General features: G+C 33.5%; 2 protein-coding genes across 2 annotated transcripts in view; one reads left to right on the top strand and one right to left on the bottom strand.

The window, feature by feature from the left end:
• Pwwp3b (PWWP domain containing 3B) overlaps positions 1-21,123 on the bottom strand; it is a 95,693-nt gene extending 74,570 nt beyond the window's left edge. The window contains exon 1 of the mRNA XM_013150008.3: positions 21,029-21,123. The gene's annotated coding sequence lies outside the window, so the exon portion shown is untranslated. The remainder of the gene's footprint in view (positions 1-21,028) is intronic.
• Serpina7 (serpin family A member 7) lies at positions 973-6,318 on the top strand. The gene is given in 4 exon segments (XM_005002614.2): positions 973-1,615; positions 2,639-2,912; positions 3,584-3,731; positions 4,259-6,318. Coding segments are annotated over 4 exon segments (1,257 nt in total). The 5' UTR covers positions 973-984; the 3' UTR covers positions 4,463-6,318.
• Positions 21,124-25,269: the final 4,146 nt, after the last annotated feature.

Raw genomic sequence — 25,269 nt, 5'->3', positions numbered from 1 at the left:
TTTTTTTTTTTTGCTTTTATCTTCTCGGCCTTAGTTCTCCACATAAGCTTTGAAAACATCATCCAAGGATTCATGTGACGAGTTAATTTGTAACTAAGGATGATCTGATTTTGCAATAGAGAGCCTGCTATAAAGACAAAAAGGTGTTGCTTTCTGAGAAATGCAAGTGGCTTCTTAGGCATGTGCTGTAAGTACTTTTTTTCTTTTTGGGAAATTTGAAACTCTATATGAGCAAGCCAAAATCCTATATAATTGTTAGCTTCAAGTTTCTAGGTACAGGAGCCAAGGCCCAAGTGTGGTCATCTGATAATTACAATCAACTTCTAACTAGTTTTGAAGACTTTCACATAATGAGTACTTAGGGACAATAAGGAGAATAAATGCAGTGGTGAAAAAAGGGAGAATGGAATGGGAAAAGTAGGAGATACTATGTCCTGCTTGGAGCTGACAGTAAGTTTGGCCATGAACTAGGACAGTAGGTAATGATAGACAGAAGAATGAAGTTTTCAGAAATATTCAGTTAATATTCGCTGGCATAATGATTCATTAGATGTTGTAAGTGACAATGAAGGAAGCCCTTAGGATAACGTCTAGGTTTCAGGCCTGGAGTTCACAGACAGAGCTGCATTTGCCAGAGATATGGAGTGAAGTCAAAAGAGCAGGGTTGAGAGGTAAGAAGACGTTGGCTATGTTTAAACTTTGCAATTTCCAACTTGACACATAGGCATGGGTAATCTATCCTTGTGGATGTATTCATTAAGCAGCTGGGTGAATGGATAAAAACTCCAAAAAAGTTGGGTGCAATACAGTATATCTATAGTGAGATCATCCCCATTCCTTGGTAAGCACACCATGAAACATTTGCTGCTGTTTTATTGATCAAAGTGGGTGATTTTATGTGTCTGTTTCAGAGGATGTTTCATTCAACTAAGCAGTCCTAATGGTTCTCTCATTTCATCTCTTATAGATTACCTTCATTCCAGAATGTCATCCTTTTTCCATCTGGTTCCCTTTTTACTTGGACTTCATGCTACAACCAATGGTGCGCCAACTAGCAACCCTAAAGGCAAAGAAACTACTTGCTATTTGCCTCAACAAAATGAAACTCTCTATAAGATATCATCTATTAACGCTGACTTTGCATTCAATCTGTACCGAAAGTTCTCTGTGGATACCCCAAATCAGAACATCTTCTTTTCCCCTGTGAGCATTTCTGCAGCTTTGGCCATGCTTTCATTCGGAGTTGGCTCCAGCACCCAAACACAGATCCTGGAAGTGTTGGGGTTCAACCTCACAAACACGTCAATGGCAGACATACAAGAGGATTTCTAGCACCTGATATGTTCACTGAATTTTCCAAAGAAAGAACTGGAGTTGCAAGTGGGAAATGCCCTCTTCATTGCCAAGCAGCTGAAACTATTGCCAAAGTTCTTGGATGGTGTCAAAACACTGTATGAAACTGATGTCTTTGCTACTGACTTCAGCAATGTTTCTGCAGCTCAACAAGTGATCAGCTGTCAGATGGAGAAGCAAACCAAAGGGAAAATTGTGAACCTAATCCAAGATCTTAAACTGAATACCATCATGGTCCTGGTGAACTATATTCACTTTAAAGGTAATGCTCCAAGATATCAGATTCAAGTCTAGCCTTCAAATACTTTTAGTAAAGTTCTAATAGTAGAGATCATGGTCTCTTACTATTGGCATCTGTAGGCTTCTCTCATATCACAGTGATATACTCCATGGGACATAGCTATGCATAATACTGCGTAATCTAGGAAGAACACATGCTTCTGTGAATGAGTCCAGGAAATTTCTAGGGAGAGCACACTTTCAGAGACAGGAAGAGAGAGAGAGAGAGAGAGAGAGAGAGAGAGAGAGAGAGAGAGGTGGATGATAATGGTATGAAAATCTTGGTATTTGAGAATTATGGTTTCGAACATATTTTATGAATTTGGGCAAATTTGTACTCGACAAAGAGTCAGAGTGATATCTAAGTACTACCAAACTCTAGTTGTGCACATTTGGAATGCTACATTAGCGTTTTTATCATACATTATGTACTTATTATTTACCAAACACTGTGATACATGTATAGTTTACATACAGTCTCATCCAATCCTCATAAGTACCCAAATTCATGCAATTAATTTCAAAGCCAGTATCCTCAGCCAGATCTAAATCTGGTGTTTTTAAAAATCAAGTATCGTGTGACTTTTGATGATAATCTGTCTAAACTGTTTCCCTTAGTTCTATAGTACATACCAGTCACATTTGCTAAAGAAATGGAAGAACAGATTGGTTTTCTAATTTTGCTCTATGTCTTGGATGTCCTTACAAAATTTTTATGGGACAGAAAATTCCCTCTTATCAGTTTAGTGCAACTATAATGATTCTGAGCACAGACTGGAGTTCAACAGCCATCGATGTGGCCCCTGGTTCTGCCACCTGCTAGCTAGGGCACCTGTTAATTGACTGTATTTTCCTGATCCTGATCCTCAGTTATTAATTTGCAAACCTGATTTAGAATACATATCTCTGTGGTAGTCTTAATTACTAGAAGAGTTGACTAATGGGAAAAATTTTCAGTGCTCCTAATACTGGTTTTAAAGCAAATTTATTCTATTTGTATTTTAAGCATAGTGGGCAAATCCTTTTCATCAATCCAAGACAGAAGACAGTTCCAGTTTCTTAGTGGATAAGACCACCACAGTGAAAGTACCCATGATGCATCAGGTAGAACAATATCACTACTTGGTGGATATGGAACTGAACTGTACAGTGTTACAAATGGACTACAATAAAAATGCTCTGGCACTCTTTGTCTTACCCAAGAAGGGACAGATGGAATGGGTGGAGGCATCTATGTCATCTAAAACACTGAAGAAATGGAATCACTTATTGCAAAAGGGGTAAATAATTTAAAGGATGTGAAAAATAGGGGTGGGCATACCAGTTTGGGTAAGATTGAGCTCAACAGAAACTCAGAGGCAAGAGAATCTCCATGAACTGCCTAGCAGCTGTATAAATATTACCAGAGTATACAAAGTACATACCTACTTTACTTTTGATCTTAACACACTAATGAACTTGAAAATTATATAGTACCATTGACATTTTTCAAATTAGAAAATCAGGGCTAGAAATATAAACTGAGTTCTCCGAAACTGTACTGCTAACAAATTGAAGTCTACCTAGTGATCAGCTAGAATTTTGAGGACAGGTAGGGTTTTGGTGTTGAGAGTTGGGTAGGCAGTTATTCTGGGCTGGGAGCAGCAATACTACTCAATGACCTGCTTGCCACTAGCTTCCTACCATTGGCAGTGCCAAGGGGATGTTTATTTTTGATAGTGAAATAATTATTTGTCCATATTGTCAGTGATACAGCCAAAATGGGCTGAAGCAGAATGCATTCCTTGCAGAATAACTTCTGTGGTTTTTGTAACATGTGATGATCTGTGAAGCAATGATTTTCAATATTCAGGAGAGGAGCAGAGTCAAAATGCCATGATGAGAAAGAGACAGAAGGAGAGAATCATGAGTCTAGTATGGTGATTGCCATGTCTTGCCTTGTTTCCCACAGGTGGGTTAATACTTTTGTTCCAAAGTTTTCCATTTCTGCCACATATGATCTTAAACTGATGCTCCTAAAGATGGGCATTGAAGATCCCTTTGCTGACAATGCTGATTTTTCTGGACTCACTGAGGACAATGGTCTAAAACTTTCTTATGTAAGTTGTTAGATTATGGTCCTTGATTTTACAAGTTGAAAGAGCCACTAAGAGATAATTAATTCACCCTTCTCATTTTACCAAAGAAAAATTCTTAGAGAGGGAATCTGACTCCTTCTAGGCCACAGTCTTACCAGAGTCATTGCCATTACTTAAAATAGGCCATTGTAAAATTCCTTCCATCCTTGACCTTCACATTCTAAAATGACTCTATTGGAAAAGCTTAATGATCAGAAGTAATTCTGTTGACATGAAGTCCAAGAAAACAAAGGCATTTATTTTAAGAGATCACTCTTCGAGGCAAAAGGCCATGGAGAATGAGATTCTTCCCTAAAACTAGCCCTAAAACCACAGATGTCTGTAACTACATTTAGCCAAGTAGTCTTTATACCTAAGCAGCCTCAACACAGTAAGACAAAGGGGTAGCTTAAGCTTTCTTTTGTTTTCTGTTTTGAAACCATTCTAAAACGTTTGTTACTTCTTCAGAAGATTAATAGTGTTGTTTTTTTTTTTTTTTCTCCCTATAGGCTGCCCACAAGGCTACACTGAGCATTGGTGAAAAGGGATCAGGTGACATCACTGTCTCTGAGGTCAAATTCATGGATCAATCTGAAAGCACCCTCCTTCATCCTATTATCCGATTTGATAGAACTTTTCTGTTGATGATTTTGGAGAAAAACACCAGAAGCATTCTTTTTCTAGGGAAAGTTGTAGACCCAACAAAAGTATAGTTGGTAAAGCAGCCACTGGGAAATTACAATTACATATTGCAGTGGGAAATAAATAAATAAATAAATAAATAAATAAATAAATAAATAAATGACATAGTGCAGATGATTGATGTGGACTAGACTTGTTTTCTCTTTAGAAAGGGTGAAATTTGAATCCTGAAAGAACTGGATATGGAAGAAGTTAATCCTAAACCTAAGCACTTGGATAGTCCATGAGTGTTTCATTATTATCCAAAATACAGAGAAACTCTATACTCTGTATTAGTGTATTCCTCAGGTTTCCACCAATTATTTAGCTCCAGAAAATTTAGCTCCAGAAAATTTCACTTAGATGTAAAATATTTGCCTCTGCTCCCTGGTGAAAAGTAGAGATGCAAGGTGTGGCTTTATATTCCACTAATAATATCAACAAATATATAATTATATAAATGTAGCTTAGATTTGAACTTTTCAACCTTCTTCCCTCCACCTCATCAGAATGATTGTCTGTATTCTTGCCACATGTTCCATTGACAGGTTCTCCCACAGTAAGGCTAAATCACAGGCTGAGATCTAATGCTTAGGGATATAGCTTCTGTAACCTAGAAAACTTAGAACAGCAGATCAAAAGTGAAATGAACTCCCTTGTACAAGCCCGTTTCCTTCACTAAAATACTTTCATCTTGCTAATTATATGTTTTACTTATTTATTTTGGATTTGAATATTGGTATCTTAAAAGTGTAATTTATCTCAAAATCAGTCTAGAAATTTAGTACAATTTCATTTTAACTGTCAATAGCAATTCTTGTATATCTAGTAAAATTGACTTAAAACTTCATATGTAAAGGCTAATAATCTATGAATAACAAATAACATTTAGAGAAAGAACAAACATGCATATGTGTATTTCAGGAACTATGATAAAGTCAGCTAAGCCAGAAAAGTGACATTTGAATATACAAATATACCAGTCAAAGAGAATAAAAATCTCAAGACACAAACATAAAGGGAAATTTGATATGGAATAGAATTCAAATAAACACATGAGGGGAAATGCCAATGAACTTATATTATCAGGCAGACAATGGACTTACGTGTAGAGAAAATACTAAAACCTTAACTTGTGCTGTACTAGAGAATAAATTCTAGATGTATTAGAAAGTCAAATGCAAAAAGAAAACTTTAACATTAGCAATGTAAGACATTTTGTGAAATGATGAATAAGGAAGAATATTCAATATTGAAATTTCATAATAAAGAACTATCAGAAAATTTAATCTGCTGAATAAAACTTTCTGATTAAATAATACAGTGTAAGTGGGAAGACAATTATAAGCAATACTAAAATGTCTGAAATAAGTACAAAGGGCATGTGATTACTCATATAAAAAATTCCTGTAAAAATAATAAGAAAATGGCAAATAGGCCAAGAGAAAAATAGGCATAAATTAGAAAAAAGAACCAGTCAATGCTGGAGGTGAAAAAAACATTGTTTAACAAATTTATGAAAGTGGTAGAGCTAAACACACCCACAAAAGGCTAATAGATCCAAATCCTTGGACATGGAACCTCTTTATTTCCTTTGTTTTATCTTAATGTTTTACATTTTTACTTCAATATACACAAAAGGAATACAAGTTGTAAATATTTAGCTCAGTGAATTCTGACAAAATGAACCTATCTCTGTAATTGCTACTCAGAACCAAAAAGAAAAGATTGTCTGCACTCCAGAAATTTTGATATACCTCATATCTGCTACCCCTAAAGTATAGCAGATCCTATCTTGACTCAACACTAGTTATTTTTCCACTGTTTTAAACTTTATGCAAGTTGAATCATACAGATTATACTTTAGGTTTCTGGCTTTTTGTTTTATTCTTTCTCCTCAGCATTAAAGTGTTTAGTTACAAATTTTTCTGTCTTGTTGTTTGTTATATGATTGTTTTTATCAAAATTCCAACCACATTTTATATATCCATTCTAATGTTGATAAGCATTTTGGTCTTTTCAAAGTTTGTAAGCTATTATAAGTAGTGCCTCTCTGAGCAGCTCTTTTGGTGAAAAAATTCTCAGAAATACCTTGCTGATGGTTATGAATCCATGGGTGGAATTGCCAGGTGTATACATAATCAGCTTCCATAGACATCCCCTGGTGTAAGACCCAGATTCTCACCATCTGGGTGCAGTTTTATTGGTAAGCTTCCCCAGGGAAAACTGTTACAAAGCCATCATTCTCTTTAAGGTTTTCAGCATCTTGTCACTTGAATTCAGTATTTTTAATTTTTTATTATTTAGTATGTTTTCAATACATAATGATTACATTCACCATGGGGAGTTTTGTCTTTTAAAACTTGAGAGGTTTGAAGAATTCCATTCTGTTTTTCAGAAGTATTTCTACTTAATTCCTCAGCCGCCTTTCAGCTACATCTTTAGAAATAATCGAATGTCTTGAGAAATGTTCTGGTTGTGTGCTTGAGTCCCTCTAGTTCTTCAAATTTGTCATCCCATTTTCCTGACCACCAAAAGCTGATCTGGTTAATTGATTGTACAAGCAACTGTTGGCAAGATTTGGCAATATCTCCACGGGGGGGGGGGGATAGTATTAGAAAGGAGAAACGTTCTATTTTCTGGAAAATTTTCCTTTATTTCCCATGAATTTTTAAATTTTTATATGCTTTAAAACCAGATTTAGTAATTTAGCTGCTTTTCCTATTTGTTCACTATAAAAACATCGGTTTATCATGAACTACTCCATTTATACGAAAAAATAAATGCATATGTATTCTTTAATGTTTCCCAGGTTATTTGAATCTACAGACCAGGTAAAGAACTCCTAGAGAAATTCTTTCACGTATGTACTTAGAGACACAGCAGGAAGGTCACAGGAACTGAATAATAAGAAAAATTTGCAAAAAACTAAATTGTTTATCAATCTGGGAATGAATAATTGAATTATTATTTAATTAACATTGTTCAAACAAGATTGTTATAATATTGTTCAAATATCAAAATTAATGAATTTTCGTCATATGTCTATGCATGAATGCTTCTCAAAAATCTCAAAAAATAATCTTGTCTGATAAAGATAGGATAAGAAATAAAACAAAGTATGGCATCACTTAAAGTCACACAAAAATACATAATCACTTTTGGAGATCTATTATACAGCATGATGACCATAGATAGTAGCAATGTACTACATATTTTAAGATTATTGAAAGAGTAGATCTTAATGTTTTCAGTCAAAAACAAAACATAGCTATGAGAAGTGATAAGTATATTAATTTTATAGTAGTCCATTTCTCAGTGTATACATATATCAAAACATCACATTGTATACCATAAATTCTTACAAATTTGTTAACTATACCTTTATAAAATTAAGAAAAGTTAATACTTAAGCACTTTCACTAGCACATATATATGAATGAAAAGTTCAAAGCCCAAATTGGGAATAGATACATGAAATTCAAGTTGATGCTTAATTATGTGGAAATAAAGATGATAATGAGATTGGCTAAGAGAATAGTGAGGAACTGAAACATATCTCTAGTTTTTATTTAATTTTCACAAAATAAAGGAGTATGTGTAACATTTTTAAAACTGTCTGATTTCCCTCTGGTTGTTGTTGTATTCCCAATATTTCTGTGTCATCTTGAGAGATTTAAAAACTCAGTTCTCTCTGGTGAAGTGTTATCAATTCCCACAAGCAGACTTAGTGACTCCCTTCTCCATATTCCCGCAGGTTCTTCTCCCTGCATATATTATAATAGCGCTAGGCATGATTTGTTTTGTTTTGTTTTGTCTTTGTCCTTTATGGAGATGGACCCAAGGCAAGCACTTTTACCACTGAGATGCATCCCCATCCATATCTCCTATAATCTATTGTAATAAACTATGGTCCGTATGTTACTAGTTTCATATGAAACAAAGCACACAAGGAACCAGTTCATACTCTGGTGGGTAAATAGAGTTTAACTCAATCAAAGTAGCTGGATGTGAGTTCCAGGCATGTGTCTTTTTAAGGACTTCAGTTGATTGTAATGCACAGCAAGCGGTAAAAATTACTGCTTTGGATTTGAGCTTCATGAAAGAAGGGATTCCTCAGGGCTGGGTCAAGGTCTCCCATGCCACCTTTTATGTCCAACACTTTACACAAGGAATGCCATAAATTTGGTGATTTGTATGAGGTCATGCAACAGAGCCTGCACATTCCTGTTAATATTAATATGAGTTCTTCCATTTTGTAAGACTATGAGAGGGAAACAAGCAACTTACTAGCAACTACAGACCCAATGAAAGCAACAGGCTCTTCTGAAATGCTATGCAAGTCACAGTTTTTGAGCAGGTACATCCTTGATAGGTCTGGTTGATCTTTGCCATAACACGACCTTGCAGAAAGTGATGGGTTATATAATATTTAAAAAGTTATTTTCTGGGGATAAAAATTCTTCATAATTATTTGAAATGTCATCTTCCTTATGTTGAGTCTGACTGGTAATTTTATGCATCAACTCAGCTAAGCATTATCACTCAGGTAGGTGTTTAACCAAAACCTTAATTTTGCTTTTGAACATCTTATTCAGCCTTATTCAAAGATAATTAACATTTCAATTAGAATTTGAGTGACGTGGGTTACCCATAAGTAGAAAGCCTTATAATAAATGACTAAATCTGGGGGAAAATTCTGCCTCCAGACTTCTTTGGACTTGATACTGCAGATCAACTTTTCCTGGGACTTCATCTTGCTGGCTTTGCTGATTTTGGATTGTCAGCTCTTATACTCATATGAACCTAAACCTCTCTGTCTCTGTCTCTGTCTCTCTCTCATAAATGTCCTCTAATCATACACACGATATATACGTATTTTATATATGTAATTTCTTTGAAGTTCCTTGACTAAACCAATGAAGTTGCTTATGGAAGTAAAAACAATTGTTGTTTTAGTTTTCTAAACCCCTGATGGACTTTGGTTTAGCCCACTCAACTTTTAATAGCACATGAATTTATGTAGTCACTCCATGGCAAGTTCACTTGCTTAAGAAAATTTCTACTCCCTTCTGTTTGAATGTATGTCTAAAGTCCAGAATTTCTCCCACATTTCCCTTACTACCTCATGATAAATGAACTAACACAGACGGAAAGGATTTAATCATGTATTGACAATATCAGGTAAAAGCCTTTTGCCCAGGATAGTTAATGTTTTTCCACGTTGATTTTTGATACTGTCTTTCTTTACTGGCTGTTACCTATCGCTGCTGCAAATGACTCAGGTGTCTTCTTTCCTGTCTAGACCTTCACAGAGGCATCTCACTGCATTTTCCAAATGCCAGCTTAAGTTATCATCCTCTTTGTATGTTTAGGCACCCTTTTGTGACAAGAAGACTATTATCTATTCACCTTACACCACAAAGACTCCCAGTATCCCTAACGTTGTCTTCATGAATGCACACAACTACTGTTCTCTCAGCACTTGCTACACTTATAAAATAGTATTTTGGGTGTATGGCTTATCTACATTGATTTCAGACTTCTGGATGAAATCCTAGAAATTAAAGCAAGGTTCCTAAATTTATATGTTGATTTTTAACCTCTTCACTTGGGACTCAGGCAGTCTGTAGGTAAGGTAGATTTTTGATGCAAGCTCTTGTCTCAAAGTGTGGCATATTTTTTAATCTCTAATTTCCACAGTGAGTAGTGCAGAAATATAACTTTTATGTACAATATTGTGCCTCTTGCAATGTAAAAATACATTTTTTCTTAAATAATTCAGGTTAAGGAAGTGTCTGATGTACTTAAGGGGATAGCCATGCCCAAGACCCATGGTTGAAAGGAGGCAAAGATGAAGGCTTTTTAAAGAAAATTAGGCAGCTCTGAGAAGGAATTCATTACAGCTCACCGACAGTACTAATGTATAATGTGCCACGGGAATATTGAGCTATCAATGTGGTCATGAAGAGGATAGTTATAGGAGAAAGGGTTTCCTAGGACAATAGGATCAGTATTTATGATCATTGTGTAATTTGCTCACTCTGCTTTTGAATTGGGCCCTTTAAAAATGATTCCAAATTCCTCAAAAGATAGGGTTACATAAGCATTCTGAAAATACTGTATATTCATGCATGATTATTCATTTTGGGTGAAGGGAGCTTCTTTGCAAATGTTTCTCAGAATGAACTTTTTCCACTAATTGTAAAAGCAAAAAATTAAAAGAGAGGGTGGTGGTATTTATATACAATGGAATTACTCAGCTACAAAAAAGGATAATTTTGAGGCTTTTATACGTAAATGGCGGTAACTTGAGACATAAGTGTTTACATTTATTAATATCATATTGTCTCACTAGTATAAAAATAAAAAATAAAAGGCTGAAAAGGTAATAAGATCCAAAATGTGCACAAGATATGGTAATAATATGGTAATAATGAAAGAGAAAGAACATGATAAATAGAAAACAACAACTGAGATAGGAGAAAGCAGAAAAAGAAGAGAGGAAAAGATTTATATGTATGTTGGTAAACATATATAAAAGTATGCATGTATTTGTATGCTAGATAACTATACTATCAATCCCTGTTAGCAAAACTGAGCAAATTCTAGGATAACAATATGCCTGTCATGCCTTCATTACTCTGTTCTGATCAGTTTTATACTATTTTGTTTTGTATGAATTCATTGTGTATGAAGATATGGAAAACTGCCTAAAAGGAAACAAGAGACATTATGGTAGCTACTATAGATCTCCTGTTTTCTTGCTTTGAAAGCTGTGTCACTTACATTGTTTTCTTCTGATTTAATTTGTTCTATTTTGTTGTGTTTAGTTTTACTTTCTTTAAAATAAAAAAATGTAATATTTTAACTAGTGTTAATTTCCTACTGTTTTTTTAAATTCTGTATCATTTCTGTCCTTTTTTGTTTTGCTTTCTGAAATAATACATAAATAAATAAAAGAGAGTGGATTAAAAAGACAGAGTAAGTAGTGTGATTTGGGGAAGTTTACACTTTCCTTCTTTGTTCTTAAAATATTTGATAGTTTTTATAATATGTAAATATAATTTTCACATAAATAGTATAAAAAGAATTAACGTGAAAAATATTCTGTGTTCATGAATTAAAACACTTAATATTATTGAAATGACAAGTTTATTCACAGTGAGCTACAAATTTAATACAACTCTAACTAAAAGCTCCAAAGCATTTTATGAAGAGATAGAAAGTATCATCCTATACTTCACGTGGCATATAAAGGGACCTCAAATAGGGAAAAGAAAAAGAATATTTTTTTCAACAAATGATGTTGGTAAAATATTGTATATCCACATGCAAAAAATTAAAGCTGTTCCTCTTTCTTGTGCCTCATGCAAAACTTGTCTAAATGGATCAAATAACTAAATTTGAAATCTAAAATTATAAGGTTCTTAGAAGAAAATACAGCATTGAATGTGCATGTCATTTGATTTGTCAAGATTACTGAGAGATGGTATCAAATGCACATGTAAGAAGAAGAAAAGTAGGCAAACTGATCTTCATAAAACCTAACAATTTTCAGTAGTCAAAAGAAGATAGAAGAAGAAAATGGAAACAAGCTTTTGTAAATAGAGGAAGAAGGGTTAAAGGGGAAGATGAATGGGAAAAAAAGAGGAAGCAAGATATATCATGTGCAGGTACAAATTTCCCATGATAAACGTGTATCGAAAGTATATCAATGAATTTAACAATTATTTTCTAAGATATACCCACAGTGACAGTGCTAGTGGTCACAAACTATGTGAAGGAATAAACTTTACTTGTTCTGTTTGAAAAAAGTGAACCATATCAAAAGAATGAAAATAAACACTAGAGAAATGGGAAAGATATTTTGAAATCATATCATATATCTGATCAAATATGATTAGGAAGTTTTATCTAGAGAATATAAAGAAATTCCACAACAAAATATAACATATACTGTATAATGAACTCAACAACTAAAATAACCCAATTAATATGGAGAAAGGGCTTGAATAAATATTTACCCTAAGAAGAGTACAAATGACTAAAATAATATGAATACATGTCTACCATAATTGTTATTAAGAAAATGAACCAAATTCTAAAAGAGTCACCACTTCACATTTAGTAGTATATGTTTTTAAATAGTGAAAAAGCCTCAGAAATAATGTGAAGAAAACTGATCCTTGGTTATTGGTGATGGGAATACAAAAATGATACAATCTCTGGGGGAAAAGTTTGACAATCTGTCCAAAAGTTAAACCTAGACTTACCAGCAGATTCAGATTGGTGGAAACCTTGAATGAACAATATAGGAAGGAATTAGTATACATGAAACAGATTCAAAGAGATGTCCAGGAAATTTAAAACTCCACCAAAAGTTATAAAACCACTTGAAAGAGATTTAAGATAAATTTTCAGACCTTGAAAACAGGATTGCAGCTAGTGATTGTGAAAGGAAACATAAATTTAAAATAACAAGGAACCAGGAAATAACTTTTGAATGACTACAAGACAATGCAAAGAAAAATAAAGTGATTGGTGTCAGCAAAAAACGGAGTCAACACAAATGACATAAAAAGACTATTCACAGAAGTAATACTGGAAATCTTCTTAATCACAGGAAAAGGATCTGGTATGCAAATAACCAAGGCATATAGAACCCCAACTAGCCATAATCAAAGTAAATCTACACCCAGACGTATAATAATCAAGACCCCAGAAATTCAGCATAAGAACATTAATAGCAAAGGCTGTTAGAGAAAAGAAAGAGATCACCTATAAAGGAAAACATCAGAATCACGGCAGATTTCTCAGCACAGTCAAGTCAAGAAAAGCTTAGTGTGAAGTGTTTCAAATCCTGAAAGAAAACAACTTTCAACCCAGATTTATCTACCCTGCAAAACTAGCTTTAAAAATTGATCGAAAAATAACATATTTCCATGATAAAGAAACAACTGAAGGACTTCATGGCCACCAACCAACTTTACAAAGAGTAGTGAAGAATATTCTACAGAGAGATACAGATGACAATGATTTCAGGAACAGCAGCAGAAGTGATCACCAAACAGGGCAGGCAACAGAGGGCAAATGCGGGAGACCAACAGCAGGAGGTTATCATGGCAGAGGTCACACAATGCATGATGGTTGTTAACCATTAATGTAGATGGCCTCATTTTACCAATAAAAAGAAACAAAGGCAGAGTGGATCAAGAAATAAGAGCAATCAATATGCTATATACAAGAAACACATTTGACTAGAAAGGACATTCATAGACTAAAAATCAAAGAATAGAAAATAATGTTTCATGTGACAGGAAACCCGAAAAAAACATGGGTGGTTTGCTCATCAACAGCAAAATGGGTAGAAAGATATGATATTTTTATACAAAGGAAAGCTACTCAGCTATAAAAAAGGTTAATTTCAAGGCTTTTGTAGGTAAATGAATGCAACTTTAAATCATGCTCATGGATTAAATGGTTCAGACTCATAAGGGTGAAAATCATGTTATCTCTAGCATAAAATGTGAAGGAGTTAGTGGAATCTATAATGTAAAACAGATATTGTGATAGTGATAGGGGAGGAAATGACTGAAAAGGGAAGCTGGTAACCATTTTTAATTTTCTATTATCTTGTATTGAATTTCTGTATCATTTTCATTGTCCTTCTAAGTTTGGTTTTATTCTGTTTCATTTTGTTTGATTTCATTGTGTCTGATGGTATGGACAGCTATTTTGAAGAAAATCAGAGACATTATGGTAGCCATTGTTGATTTCCTAATATCTCAATTTGAAGTCCTGTATTTCTTTTATTGATGTATTTTATTCTGTTTTATTCTCTTTTAGAAAAATAAGAAAATTTAAAAGGACTATGAATGCAGTTCAGTGCCAAGACCCTGGGTTCAATTCTTAGCACTGTAGCAACAATATATAAACTTGTTTTTAATTCACTGAATTCATGATAATTTTTATAGCAGCTATAGGAAACTAATGCAGTTTCCACCAAACAACTGGAGAAGAATATTACCAAGGCCACCAGGTGATTTGCAAGGATCTTTAGTATTTTCATTCATAAGCTGCTTCCTTTAAAAATTTATTTTTATGACTAGATTAGTATAAAGAAGAATTTGACCTAAGCTTAGTTCAGTATTTTATGTTAATTATTATTTTCACATTTCTTCTTATTTTAAAATAAATTACATTTAAAAGCTTCTGGATGGCTACTGACGAGTATCTTGAACGTTAGGCCCTGACTACTGTACCTAATGTATAAGTGTTATATGTCACTCCTGAAACCAATGGATTATGGAAGAAGTGCATATTCTCCACTTTTTCTTTCTTGAACAAGGTCACTCAGATTGTAGCAGCTCACACCCAAGGTTCTGTTTTCTCTGAGTCACTATTTGAAGCAAATTTATTCCCTATCTGGAAATACCAGCATTGTACTGTTATATTAATGACAGATAAATTTTTCCTCTTTTAAGTCACAAAAATGTTCAAATATCCTTGTAACAGTATCAAACATTATAGCAAGGAATAGAGAAAATTGAAGTGTTATTCAGCTTCAGTTAAAACTTACACTATGCGCTTTACCTTAGTGGACAATTTATACAAAATGAGGAAGCTAACATTGAAAACTGGAGATATGGATACCCATGTTGTACAGTGGAAAAATATTCAGTCCATTTATCATGCATGCTAATTTGAAAGTCAGACCAAAGATCTACTAAGCCCAATTCTCAAGGAGATTTAAGATAATGAAGTGTTACTAGTCCTTACCTGATACATTTATCAAAATGTCTAAAGAAGATAAGAATCACTGAACTTGAGATTAAAGATTGAAAACAATAGAGTCCAACAGTTAGTACTTTCACTTGTTTTCCCAGACCATAACAATAAAATGCCATTGGATAGGTGATTTATACAATAGAGGTTGATTTCCTCACAATCAATTGAGGACCAAGGACTGATATCCTAGGCAAAAAAATTGACAGTGTCTATTTCTGGTGAAGATTCTGTTACTGGTTTGTAAATAGTTATTTTACAAGCCCTCACATGGCCTTTCCTCTATGCTTGTGCAGGGAGAGAAAAAAGGATGTATCTCTTCATCCACTTAAAAGGCCATCAAACATATCATAATATGATTCCACCGCTATGATCTAATTTAACCTTAATTATATCCTAAAATATTGTATTTATCTCCTAATACAGTCACCCCAGGCTTAGGACTTCAACATATGAGTTTAATGTAAGCACAACAGATATTCCTGCAACATTTAAAGGGACCAATATTTCTGGATGAAAATAGAAGAATTAGAGCTAAAAATGTTTATAACTAAAAAGGCTCATTAAGTTCCTTAGAGTAAAAAATGGAAGAACACAGAAATTCAAAAGCCCATGTCTTCACAAAAAGCAACTAATTAGCAAAATCTGTCAAAAATGTTTTCAGCAATTCAAAGATGAACCAAAAGCTCACAGAAATAAGACTAATTCTTAATGAAGACAAAAATTATTAATTAAACGTTCATAGAAAGAAAAAAATATAGTGATACCTTATGCTTTTGCCTAGTTTAATGGTAGTCATGAAGACAACAAAAGTCATGTTCTAGGGAGAATCCTGATATTAGAGGGAACAAGATGAACTTTTTCCTCAAAAGATTGTAGTTGTTTTGTATACTTAATGGCTCTCTAAGGGGTATTCTGGAAAGTTTGTTTTTATTTTATATAAAATTTTCAATTCTACAGTGGCTGTTTAAAAAAATTCTGTTAAAAATACTTAAAGGTTAATGCCTCAGTCTGTATGCCTTGAGGAAATGAGTAAGATTTGGAAGCCTTGAAAATGAGATATTTTGGGAGAATATAGGCATTCAAAATACCTACTGTATTTCTAGAAATCTAGATGGTCATATACAAGCAAGTATATTCTTAGGAAATACCTGATGACCTATACCACAGCTTTGGCTGGCTGTACTGCTCTGTGCAAATAGGAAGTGAAAAATAAAACATAATTATAATAGCAAAGATAAGAACTGGAGTCACAACATAATACGCAGCCTGAGGCTATTTAAAATGACTTTTTGGAGAAGAGGATAAGTTCTTGGGATATAGGGCAATCTGTCCATTTTCTAACTGATCACAAAATTAAAGTAACAAAGACTTCATTTGGCATATATGAAAAGGAAGTTTAGCAGTTTTGTCCAAAAGAGTAACTACACAAACACTAACAACTGTAAGGAGCCAGAAAAAGAAAACAGCAACAGGAAAACATCTAATTTTTAGAATTCCCACATTACCGTACTCAAAATATCCCACCTTCAACAAAGGGTTCCATAGCTTATGGGGAAATAAGGAGGTATACTCAATATGCAGTGAAGGGACAAATGAATTAATAGGATCCATCAGACACTGAAATTACTAAAGAAGTTCTGTTTTTCTTTTTTGATGCAGGGTCTAACTATGTAGTGCAGGCCAGCCTTTAACTAATCTGTAGTCTAGGTTAGCATCAAACTTATAGCAATCTTCCTGCCTCACCCTCCCAAAGGCTGATAACTAAAAAAGGTCTTTAAACTAGCTATTTTAAACCTCAAATAGGTAAAGCACATGACAGAAATTAAAGAAAATACTGAAAATGATGTCCTCCCAACTAAAAAAAATCAATAAAGAGATAGAAATTATAAAAAGCAATGAAATTCTAGAATTGAAAAACATACATTAACTTGAATGAAAACTTTACTCAATGACTTGTCAGCCAATTTGAATAGATAAAAAAGAAAACTGACAAATTTGATAATAAGTTAACTGAGAATCAGAAACAAAGAAGAAAGCTAAAACAACTATAGTACATGATTAAGTTTGGCAACATACAGAAGGCGGAGAAAAACAAAAAGCTAACATATTTGAACAATAAATGCCTAAAAACTTGCCTTATTTTTAAAGATATCAATATTAACCTATGAATATCAGCTTATGTCAAGTAGGAAATACTAAAAGATACATGCGAAAAAATTATAGTCAGTCTGTTAGAGGACAGGACAAAGATAATTCCGATAGCAACAAAGGATAAGAAACTCATCAATTATAAGGGTTTTCCAGTAAGACTAATAACTAGCTTTACATCACAGACCATCGTGGCCAGGAGAAAATATGATGACATAACAATGTGATGGGAGAAAAAATTGTCAATGAAGAATTCTAAATCAAGAAAAACATTCATAAAAATTAAGGAGAATAGAGTAGGGCACTTAGCTATAAGTGGCACAAGTACCTGCCTGGTAAGCACAAGGTCATGAGTTTGATTCCTGGTGCAAAAAAAAAAAAAAAAAAAAAAAAAAAAAAAAAAAAAAAAAAAATTAAGAGATTGCTAGAAGAGTAAGAAAGCTGAGGGAATTTGTTGTTAGTATACTTGCCTTTGAAATAATAATGAATCATTTCTGACTGAAAGGAAAGGGTTTCAGACAGTAATTGAAATCCACATGAAGAAATTTAGAACAATTTCAAAAATATATAACTAGATAAGAAAATTAAGAAAAACAGCACTGGTAGCATATTTTTCTTTTTCAGCACCTGGTTTTCTATATTATTTAAAGGCAAGTGTTTAAAACAATAATTATAAATTTATGTAATGAACATACAGTGTATAAAATAAAGATAATTTTTGACACGGACTTAAATTCATAGTTTGGGCAGAGATATAAATGAACAATTTTTGTACTATTTTAAATAAGTCATCATTTATTCAACCTGAATAATTATAAACTAAGATACTAATTATAATAATAAACAAATACTAAGAAAAATAAGTACAGTTTATGTCAAAATAATTTGCCAGGAAATCGAAATTATACACTAAAAATATTTGCTCAACACAAAAGAAGACTAATTAAGGAACTAAAAAATTAAATAGTTAAGAAACATTTTAAAATCAAACAGTAAAACAACAGCTAAAAGTTCTTTTTAATAAGCAATTATGATATATATATAAATGGATTAAAATCTCCAATTAGAGGGCAGACATGAACAGGATGGACACAAATAATTTTCAAGTAAAGTTTAGAAAAGATATTTCATACAAATCATAATAAAAATAGAGATGATATAGTTATATTATTAACAGAAAAAATGCACATTAAGGTAAGTCTTATAAGAGAAAAAGGACATTACATATGAATAAATTGTCAATTTGTCAAGAAGATGTTTCAGTTGTTAAGTATGTACACAGTTAATCACAGCACTCAAAATACTGAGTCAAAGACAGAACTGAAGGTATCTATTAACAGCTCAATAGCAATGTTAGAAAGTTTGGCACTCTACCTTTGATACTGCAAAGTACAGCCAGATAGAATGTCAACAGAGAAATAGAAAGCTTAACTAATTTTATAGAACAATTGCACCAAACTGAGTGTGATGGTGTATGCCAGCAATCGTAGCAATTAGCAAACTAAACAGGAAGAGCTTCAAGGATTTAAGGTCAGCCTGGGCTACATAGTAAAGTTCAGGACTAGTACAAGTTCAAATGCATAAAAAGACTCTGTCTTAACAAACGAAAAAAGTAATAATAACAATAATTATAATAATAGTAAATAAATAAGTAAAGCAACTACACCTAATAGGCATATGTGCTGAAACACAAACTGCATAACCAGAGCACATCTTACTAAGCATCCATACAACTTATTTTAGGATTGACCATGAGTTAAACTACAAGAAAATACTTAGCAAATTTAAAACTACTAAAATCACATGAATCTTAATCTTATGAACTATTTTGTCTCATTGGAGAGTATTGACAGAAGGAAATGTGGCATTAAAGTATAACGATATTAAACAACAAATGGATCACAAGCAAAATCACAAGAGACACTAGCAAATATGAGATGAGTGAAAATGAAAACATAACATTAAAACTTATGGTATGTTTAAAAACAGTACTCAGAGGGAAATATACAACTGAAGTATGATACTGATAGCATAAAGAATAAAAGCATATTATTATCTCTTAGATCAGGAGAATGCATTTGACAAAATGCATCACTGTTTCATGTTAAAATGAATGAACAAGCTAGAAATAAAAGGGAATTCCCACGTTGATAAAAGACATTCAATAAATACTCAAAGCTAACACAGTATCAATGATGAAAAACTGTTAAGATTTATTCCATTTTTATACCACTATTCAGTATCTTACTGGAAGTTTTAATCAAAGCAATTTGATTTTAAAAATGGCTTAAATTTGGAAAGGAAGAAATAAAAAAATCTTTGTTTACAAATGGCAATATTTTCCACTTTGAAACACTTAAGACTGTGCAAAAATGTCTATTAGAGCTAATAAAATCAAAACTGTTGTAGGACTAAAACTAACACAAAAGAATGTGATGTATTTCTCTACAAGTAATGAATAATTGTAATGTAAATTAAGAAAACAATTCAATATACAATGTTATGATAATAATAGAAGTGCTTAGGAATAAATTTAACCAAAGAAATGTAAAACTTACATAAGCTTTCAGAAATGTAAAACGAACAGAATTTTGACAGAAATTAAAGAGGTTCTATTTTAAACTAAAATGATCATACATTCTTGCATTAGAAGATAATATTAAGATAATACTACTCTCAGAATGAGATATATGTTCAATCCAATAGCTATCAAAATTACAACTGTCCTTTCAGAAATGAAAATGTTAATCTGAAAATGTAAGAGATTTGAATAGTTAAACAACTAAATAAGGTAAAAAGGTGTCAATTTCTAGACATATGAGAATCTATAACAATAAAAACAATAGTGTTGGCATTTTTAAACATGTAAATCAATGCATTTGAGAGCCTAGAAATAAACGCATACATCTCTAGCGAATTTATTTCTGATAGGAGTCCCAACACTATAAAATAAGAAGTAATAATCTACTTAATATATGATGCTGGACATTTGGATAGTCACATGTAAAAGAATGAAGTTAGACCTTTGCCCCAAACTATATATACAAACTATATATTCAAACATATATACAAATAGAATAAAATCAGATTTAATAAAAGGACTATTAAGGCTTGTCTGTTAATAAAATAGGTCCAGTCATTTAGCAAGGATCATATTAAAGTTATTTCTTTTTAACGCAATAGCTTTGGTTCAGATGGCCTCTGTTACACAGGCCAAGAGTGTAGGGAAGCAAAGAAATAATGCAAATAATAATTAGGTAGAGCAAAAAAAAAAAAAAAAAAAAAAAAAAGGTTAGTTTTTTTTTTTTTGTGGTTTTGTTTTGTTTTGTTTTGTTTTTTTGGCACAGGGGACTGATTACATATAAATACATGGAAATTTTACCAAGTTTTGAGACAATTGTACTGTTAGAGGGGGAAAAAACCTAAATCTTAAAAAGCCCACAACTATAGAGCAGAGCAATTGTATAGCCTCCATAACTACACCAGAGGAAGAGCGCTGTGGAAAATTATGTATTATGTATTCACAAGGAAGGTAAAGTTCCCCAAAATCACTTGAGATAAGGCTTAAAAAGGAAGTTTCCCACTGTCTTGGTTACTTTTCTCATTGCTGAGACAAAATACCCAACACCCAAAATGAAGGAAAGATTTATTTAACTCACAGTGTAGGTGTCAGTCCATAATCAGCTGGCTCCAAGGCAGGGTCACATGGCACAGGGGCAACAGTTCAAGGCAGCAGCCAGAACAAAAGTGAGAGGAAAACAAGCCTATTCTCTGGCCTTATATTTAAGCACGCTACCCCCCACCCAGGGCGTGTATAGCACTCTCACTACGTCTGTGCCCTCCACTTGAACAGGCTAAGGATATTTACAAAGTAAGTATCCTGGCTTCCTGTTGAATCTCTTAAACTTCTAAACCTCTCAAGGACACAATGTATAAACCATAATACTCACTGAGAGAAAAATCAGCACTTAATTCAGAACTTCTCCCACTAGTGAGGCAAGAAGTCCTCACAGTAACTGACTAGTAAGATCTTATTACTGATAAAAAGCTGGCAATCGTTGTATATATTCAATTATTCCATTTATTAATAGGAGTTTTACTGTTTTTTTCTGTCCCTATCTGATCATTGTATATTGAATATTTGAGAATTATCTTTCAATTCAATAAGAGCCAAATGAATTTTGAACTAAATGTAACAACTAGACAGAGTATTGAGCTATCTTCTTTGGAGAGGGAGTGTATTTGTGTGTGAGAAAGAATCTGCCTTAAATATTTGGTGAAAAGAGGAGCAAAATAAAATAACTACATTTCCCCTAAAGCTCTGTGCCATGTCCTCCAGATATCTGTGATGTATCCTAACCAATGTATTAATGTTCTAATCAATGTATTGTGATGATTGACAGTGTTCTATGCTACAACTGAGTAAAGGACATTAAGAATAAAACATTCCCTTTATATCATCTCTTTTCTCATTTTGCCTGTTGAAGGAAGGGCTGTCTGGAATCCATTACAGGGAAAACTCAGCACATAAAGGAGCCTGGATCTCTCAGTCACCATGTGGAAGAAACCACTCACCTAACATGAACAACTGCTTTATACTTATGAAAGCAAATCAATCTTTTAATTTCTTAAACCATGGAACAGCGAGCTTTATTTTATAAAATGATATTACCATGTTCTATAAATGTACCAGTATTATCCAAAATATCTAGATGAGTAAACAGGCTCAGGTGGTTAAGGAACTTTCCCAAAGTTATGGATATATAGGGGTGAACCAGAACTAAATCTCAGTGGTCTCACTCTGGGGTCCCTAATCTTGACTAGAACCATATGTTGCATTGTAGGAAATATTAATGAAAATGGACAATCACATCAGCGCTGTCCTCTGTCTGAAATTATTTAATGTTACAGCAAGAAGCTACAGTCAAAGTAAATCGAAAGAAAATACAAAAGTAGTCAGAAAGTTTCACTAGCTATTGAGAAGCCATGAGTTTCCAAGAAGCCATTTGGAAAACTAGAACTGAATAACAGAGCCACAATGTCTCCCTCAGGAGGGAGGGCATCAAGCATTCTCTTGTACATTTATTCTTTCATTCAACAACATCAGTGAAGGGCCCATCACATTCTAGGTCCTGTTCTACGAAAATAAAACAAAATTCTTCATGGAATTTAAATTCTAAATATGGAAAGAAAAGCAGCAAACTAAATAGAATATATTGGGTGTTAAATGGTGATAAGTACTGTGGAGAACAATAACGGGAAAAGCAAGAACCGAAGTTCAAATATAACGGTTCCTTTCTGCTGCAGGCTGGAGAATCATAGTCTCTCTCTCTCTCTCTCTCTCTCTCTCTCTCTCTCTCTCTCTCTCTCTCTCTCTCTCTCTGTCTCTCTCTCTCTCTCCCTCTCTCTTTTCCACTCTCTCCCTGTTCCTCTCTCCCTTTCCACTTCCCAGAATCTGAGATGAACCACCCCCACAATATCTAAGTTGATTTTTCCTACCCATACCACTTATTTGTTTTATGTTCCTGCAAATGATTAACTTTGCAAGGTAGGGTTTTGCAAGGGCTTGTCTCAGTCTGCATCACCCCTCCTCCATTTTGTTGTAGTAACTGTCTTATCTGCTTCCTATCCAGAGACTGCCTAGAAAAGGGGCCTTCCCTTCACTGATTGTGGGCCTTCTACAGGAACAGTTCCTCTGGTATTGTTCCACTTCCTGCCTCCAGCCTCAGTTCCTTCCTATTTTTTCATGTAGTCCGACTCATAAAAGAAGTATGCATTTCAGAGTCAGAGATGCCTAAGTTCAATTCTAGACACTGTTACCTTCTGTCTATGAGAATTTGGCCAAATACTTTATGACTAAGTAGCATAAAATCAGTATATTAGAGAAATATTTTTAAGTAATTGCCTACACTAAGGATTTGGCGATTTTTCTCAGATAGGATAGTTACAAGAATCAGACCAACCAAGAATTACTTTGAGCACATCCTTAAGCAACGAAAGCTAACTGGAGATGCTGGTAAAAAAAAGAGGAGCAGCTAAATTGAGAATGGAAGAAGAAAACCATAAATTCTAAATATGAACTCAAGATCAACTAAAGAACTGAAAATTTTTGTCCTTAGAAATACATCCTTTCTTATTTGTCATGGCTATATATTTATATATTTTAATTAATATGCCTTATACTTAACTAATCTAGTAAAAATTCTTTCTATGCACCCTACATTTATTCTATAACATGAAGAATATAGAAACACAACTACAATAGATACAGAAAGCACATGAATATTATTCAAAGATCCAAAAACTGGAACTCAGTGGAGCACCTAATAAGATGTTGGGAAGTGACAAAATTTATTTGAGGTTGTTTATGAAATAACTGCAGCATTTTAGGCAGGGACATTTTTGAAAGAAAGCCTATGAGTAGGCGAGCACGTACTGGGCAATCATAAGCATAGATTCTAGAGTAAATGTATTTCTTTTTTGGTAACTGAAACATCAATTTTCTCCTTCCTAATGATGCTCTAATTTTCTTTTTGAAGTCCTATCTTTTTGATGTTAACATTAAGTCTAGTTAAACCAATGAATCTCCTCTCTAGGAGACAGGCACGTGACCTAAATTTAGATAATCTAATGTTCTGTGGTTACACTTTGGAGCTTAGTCATAGAAATGAAAAGACTGAAAGGGTCTGTAATCCAGAAGATATTTTAATGTTCTAGTCAGGACAATCAATCTATAACATCAATCTTGCTCATTTCCAGGGCAGTTCTCCAGTTTGGTTCTGTTCTTAACATTATCATAATAAATTTATTTTTACTTAAGTTTCTTGTTTTCTATTTTTCCTAATTTTTGAAGTTTTAGTAGAAAGGACATATATAATATACCAATGACATGTGTGGTTACCAACATCAGATTATAGATTTATATTCTGATTCTACTAATTGTTCATATTCTCTGGGCTTCAGTTTCCTTATTGAGAAAAAAAAAATTGTGTGTTAAGTGCCCACTATTTGTTTTATATAGCAATGACTAAATCTTTAAGATTTAGTGATCTTACACTTTTCCTCTCTCTTCCTGTTATAAGGAAGAATATTATTGTGCAGTAGTACCTAGACAAAAGATTTTATTGTGATGACTGGAATGATGGATAGAGATACTGAAGAAATGGAAGAAACTAAAAATATTAGCTCATTTATATAGGAAAGACCGGGATTTGCTCCTATGAAAAAGGCGAAAATGTAAATTGGATGTTTTTTGACATTCCGTAAGTTCCAAAATACATGTTTATTAAGGGTTGAATTGTTTTTAACCTGTCATGCTTACCAAGCACAAAAGTCAGAAAATCTACTCATTGTTGTATATATGAATCTAGATGGAAATAAAATCTTTGGATGATATAATTAAGAATTAAGGTCTCAAAATGAATTAGATAACCCAGAGGATAAAAATGGAGGGATGAAGAAAAGTGGGGGGAGAAAAACTTACTCTTATGTTTGGTTTAGATCTCTACTGTTTCCCAAGAACCTCATGTGCTCAAAGGTGAGGTTTCTAAAAAGTGATTGAATTAAGGCAGAATGCTACAGTTGACTTGCTGTTAGGAAATGGGAAACATTAGAAGGTGGTCTTTCAGGGCAAGACTTGAAAGGTTGTCTTTCCTTCCCCGGCTTCTCCTTTTACTGCTTCTTGGCAGCCATGATGTGAGCAGCTTTCTGCTGCCCTAGCTCCACTTTAATGCCATTTCTGTTTGTAGCTGGCCAACTATGGATTCCATCATAAAATTTTTAAAATTAACCATGTGCTCAGAATCACCCTGGCTTTCTCACCCCTAGTGAAATCTTCATACAGTTCAAGTTCATGTCCTTGAGGCAATGGTTCTCCCGGAAGAACTGACTTTGGTTTCAG

This window comes from Cavia porcellus, unplaced genomic scaffold, assembly GCF_034190915.1.
Source record: "Cavia porcellus strain 051 isolate PalLab524CR breed Dunkin Hartley unplaced genomic scaffold, mCavPor4.1 scaffold_3, whole genome shotgun sequence".
Taxonomy (NCBI): Eukaryota; Metazoa; Chordata; class Mammalia; order Rodentia; family Caviidae; genus Cavia; species Cavia porcellus.
Note: the sequence above shows the minus strand (reverse complement) of the source record. Positions and strands in the feature narration are given on the sequence as shown.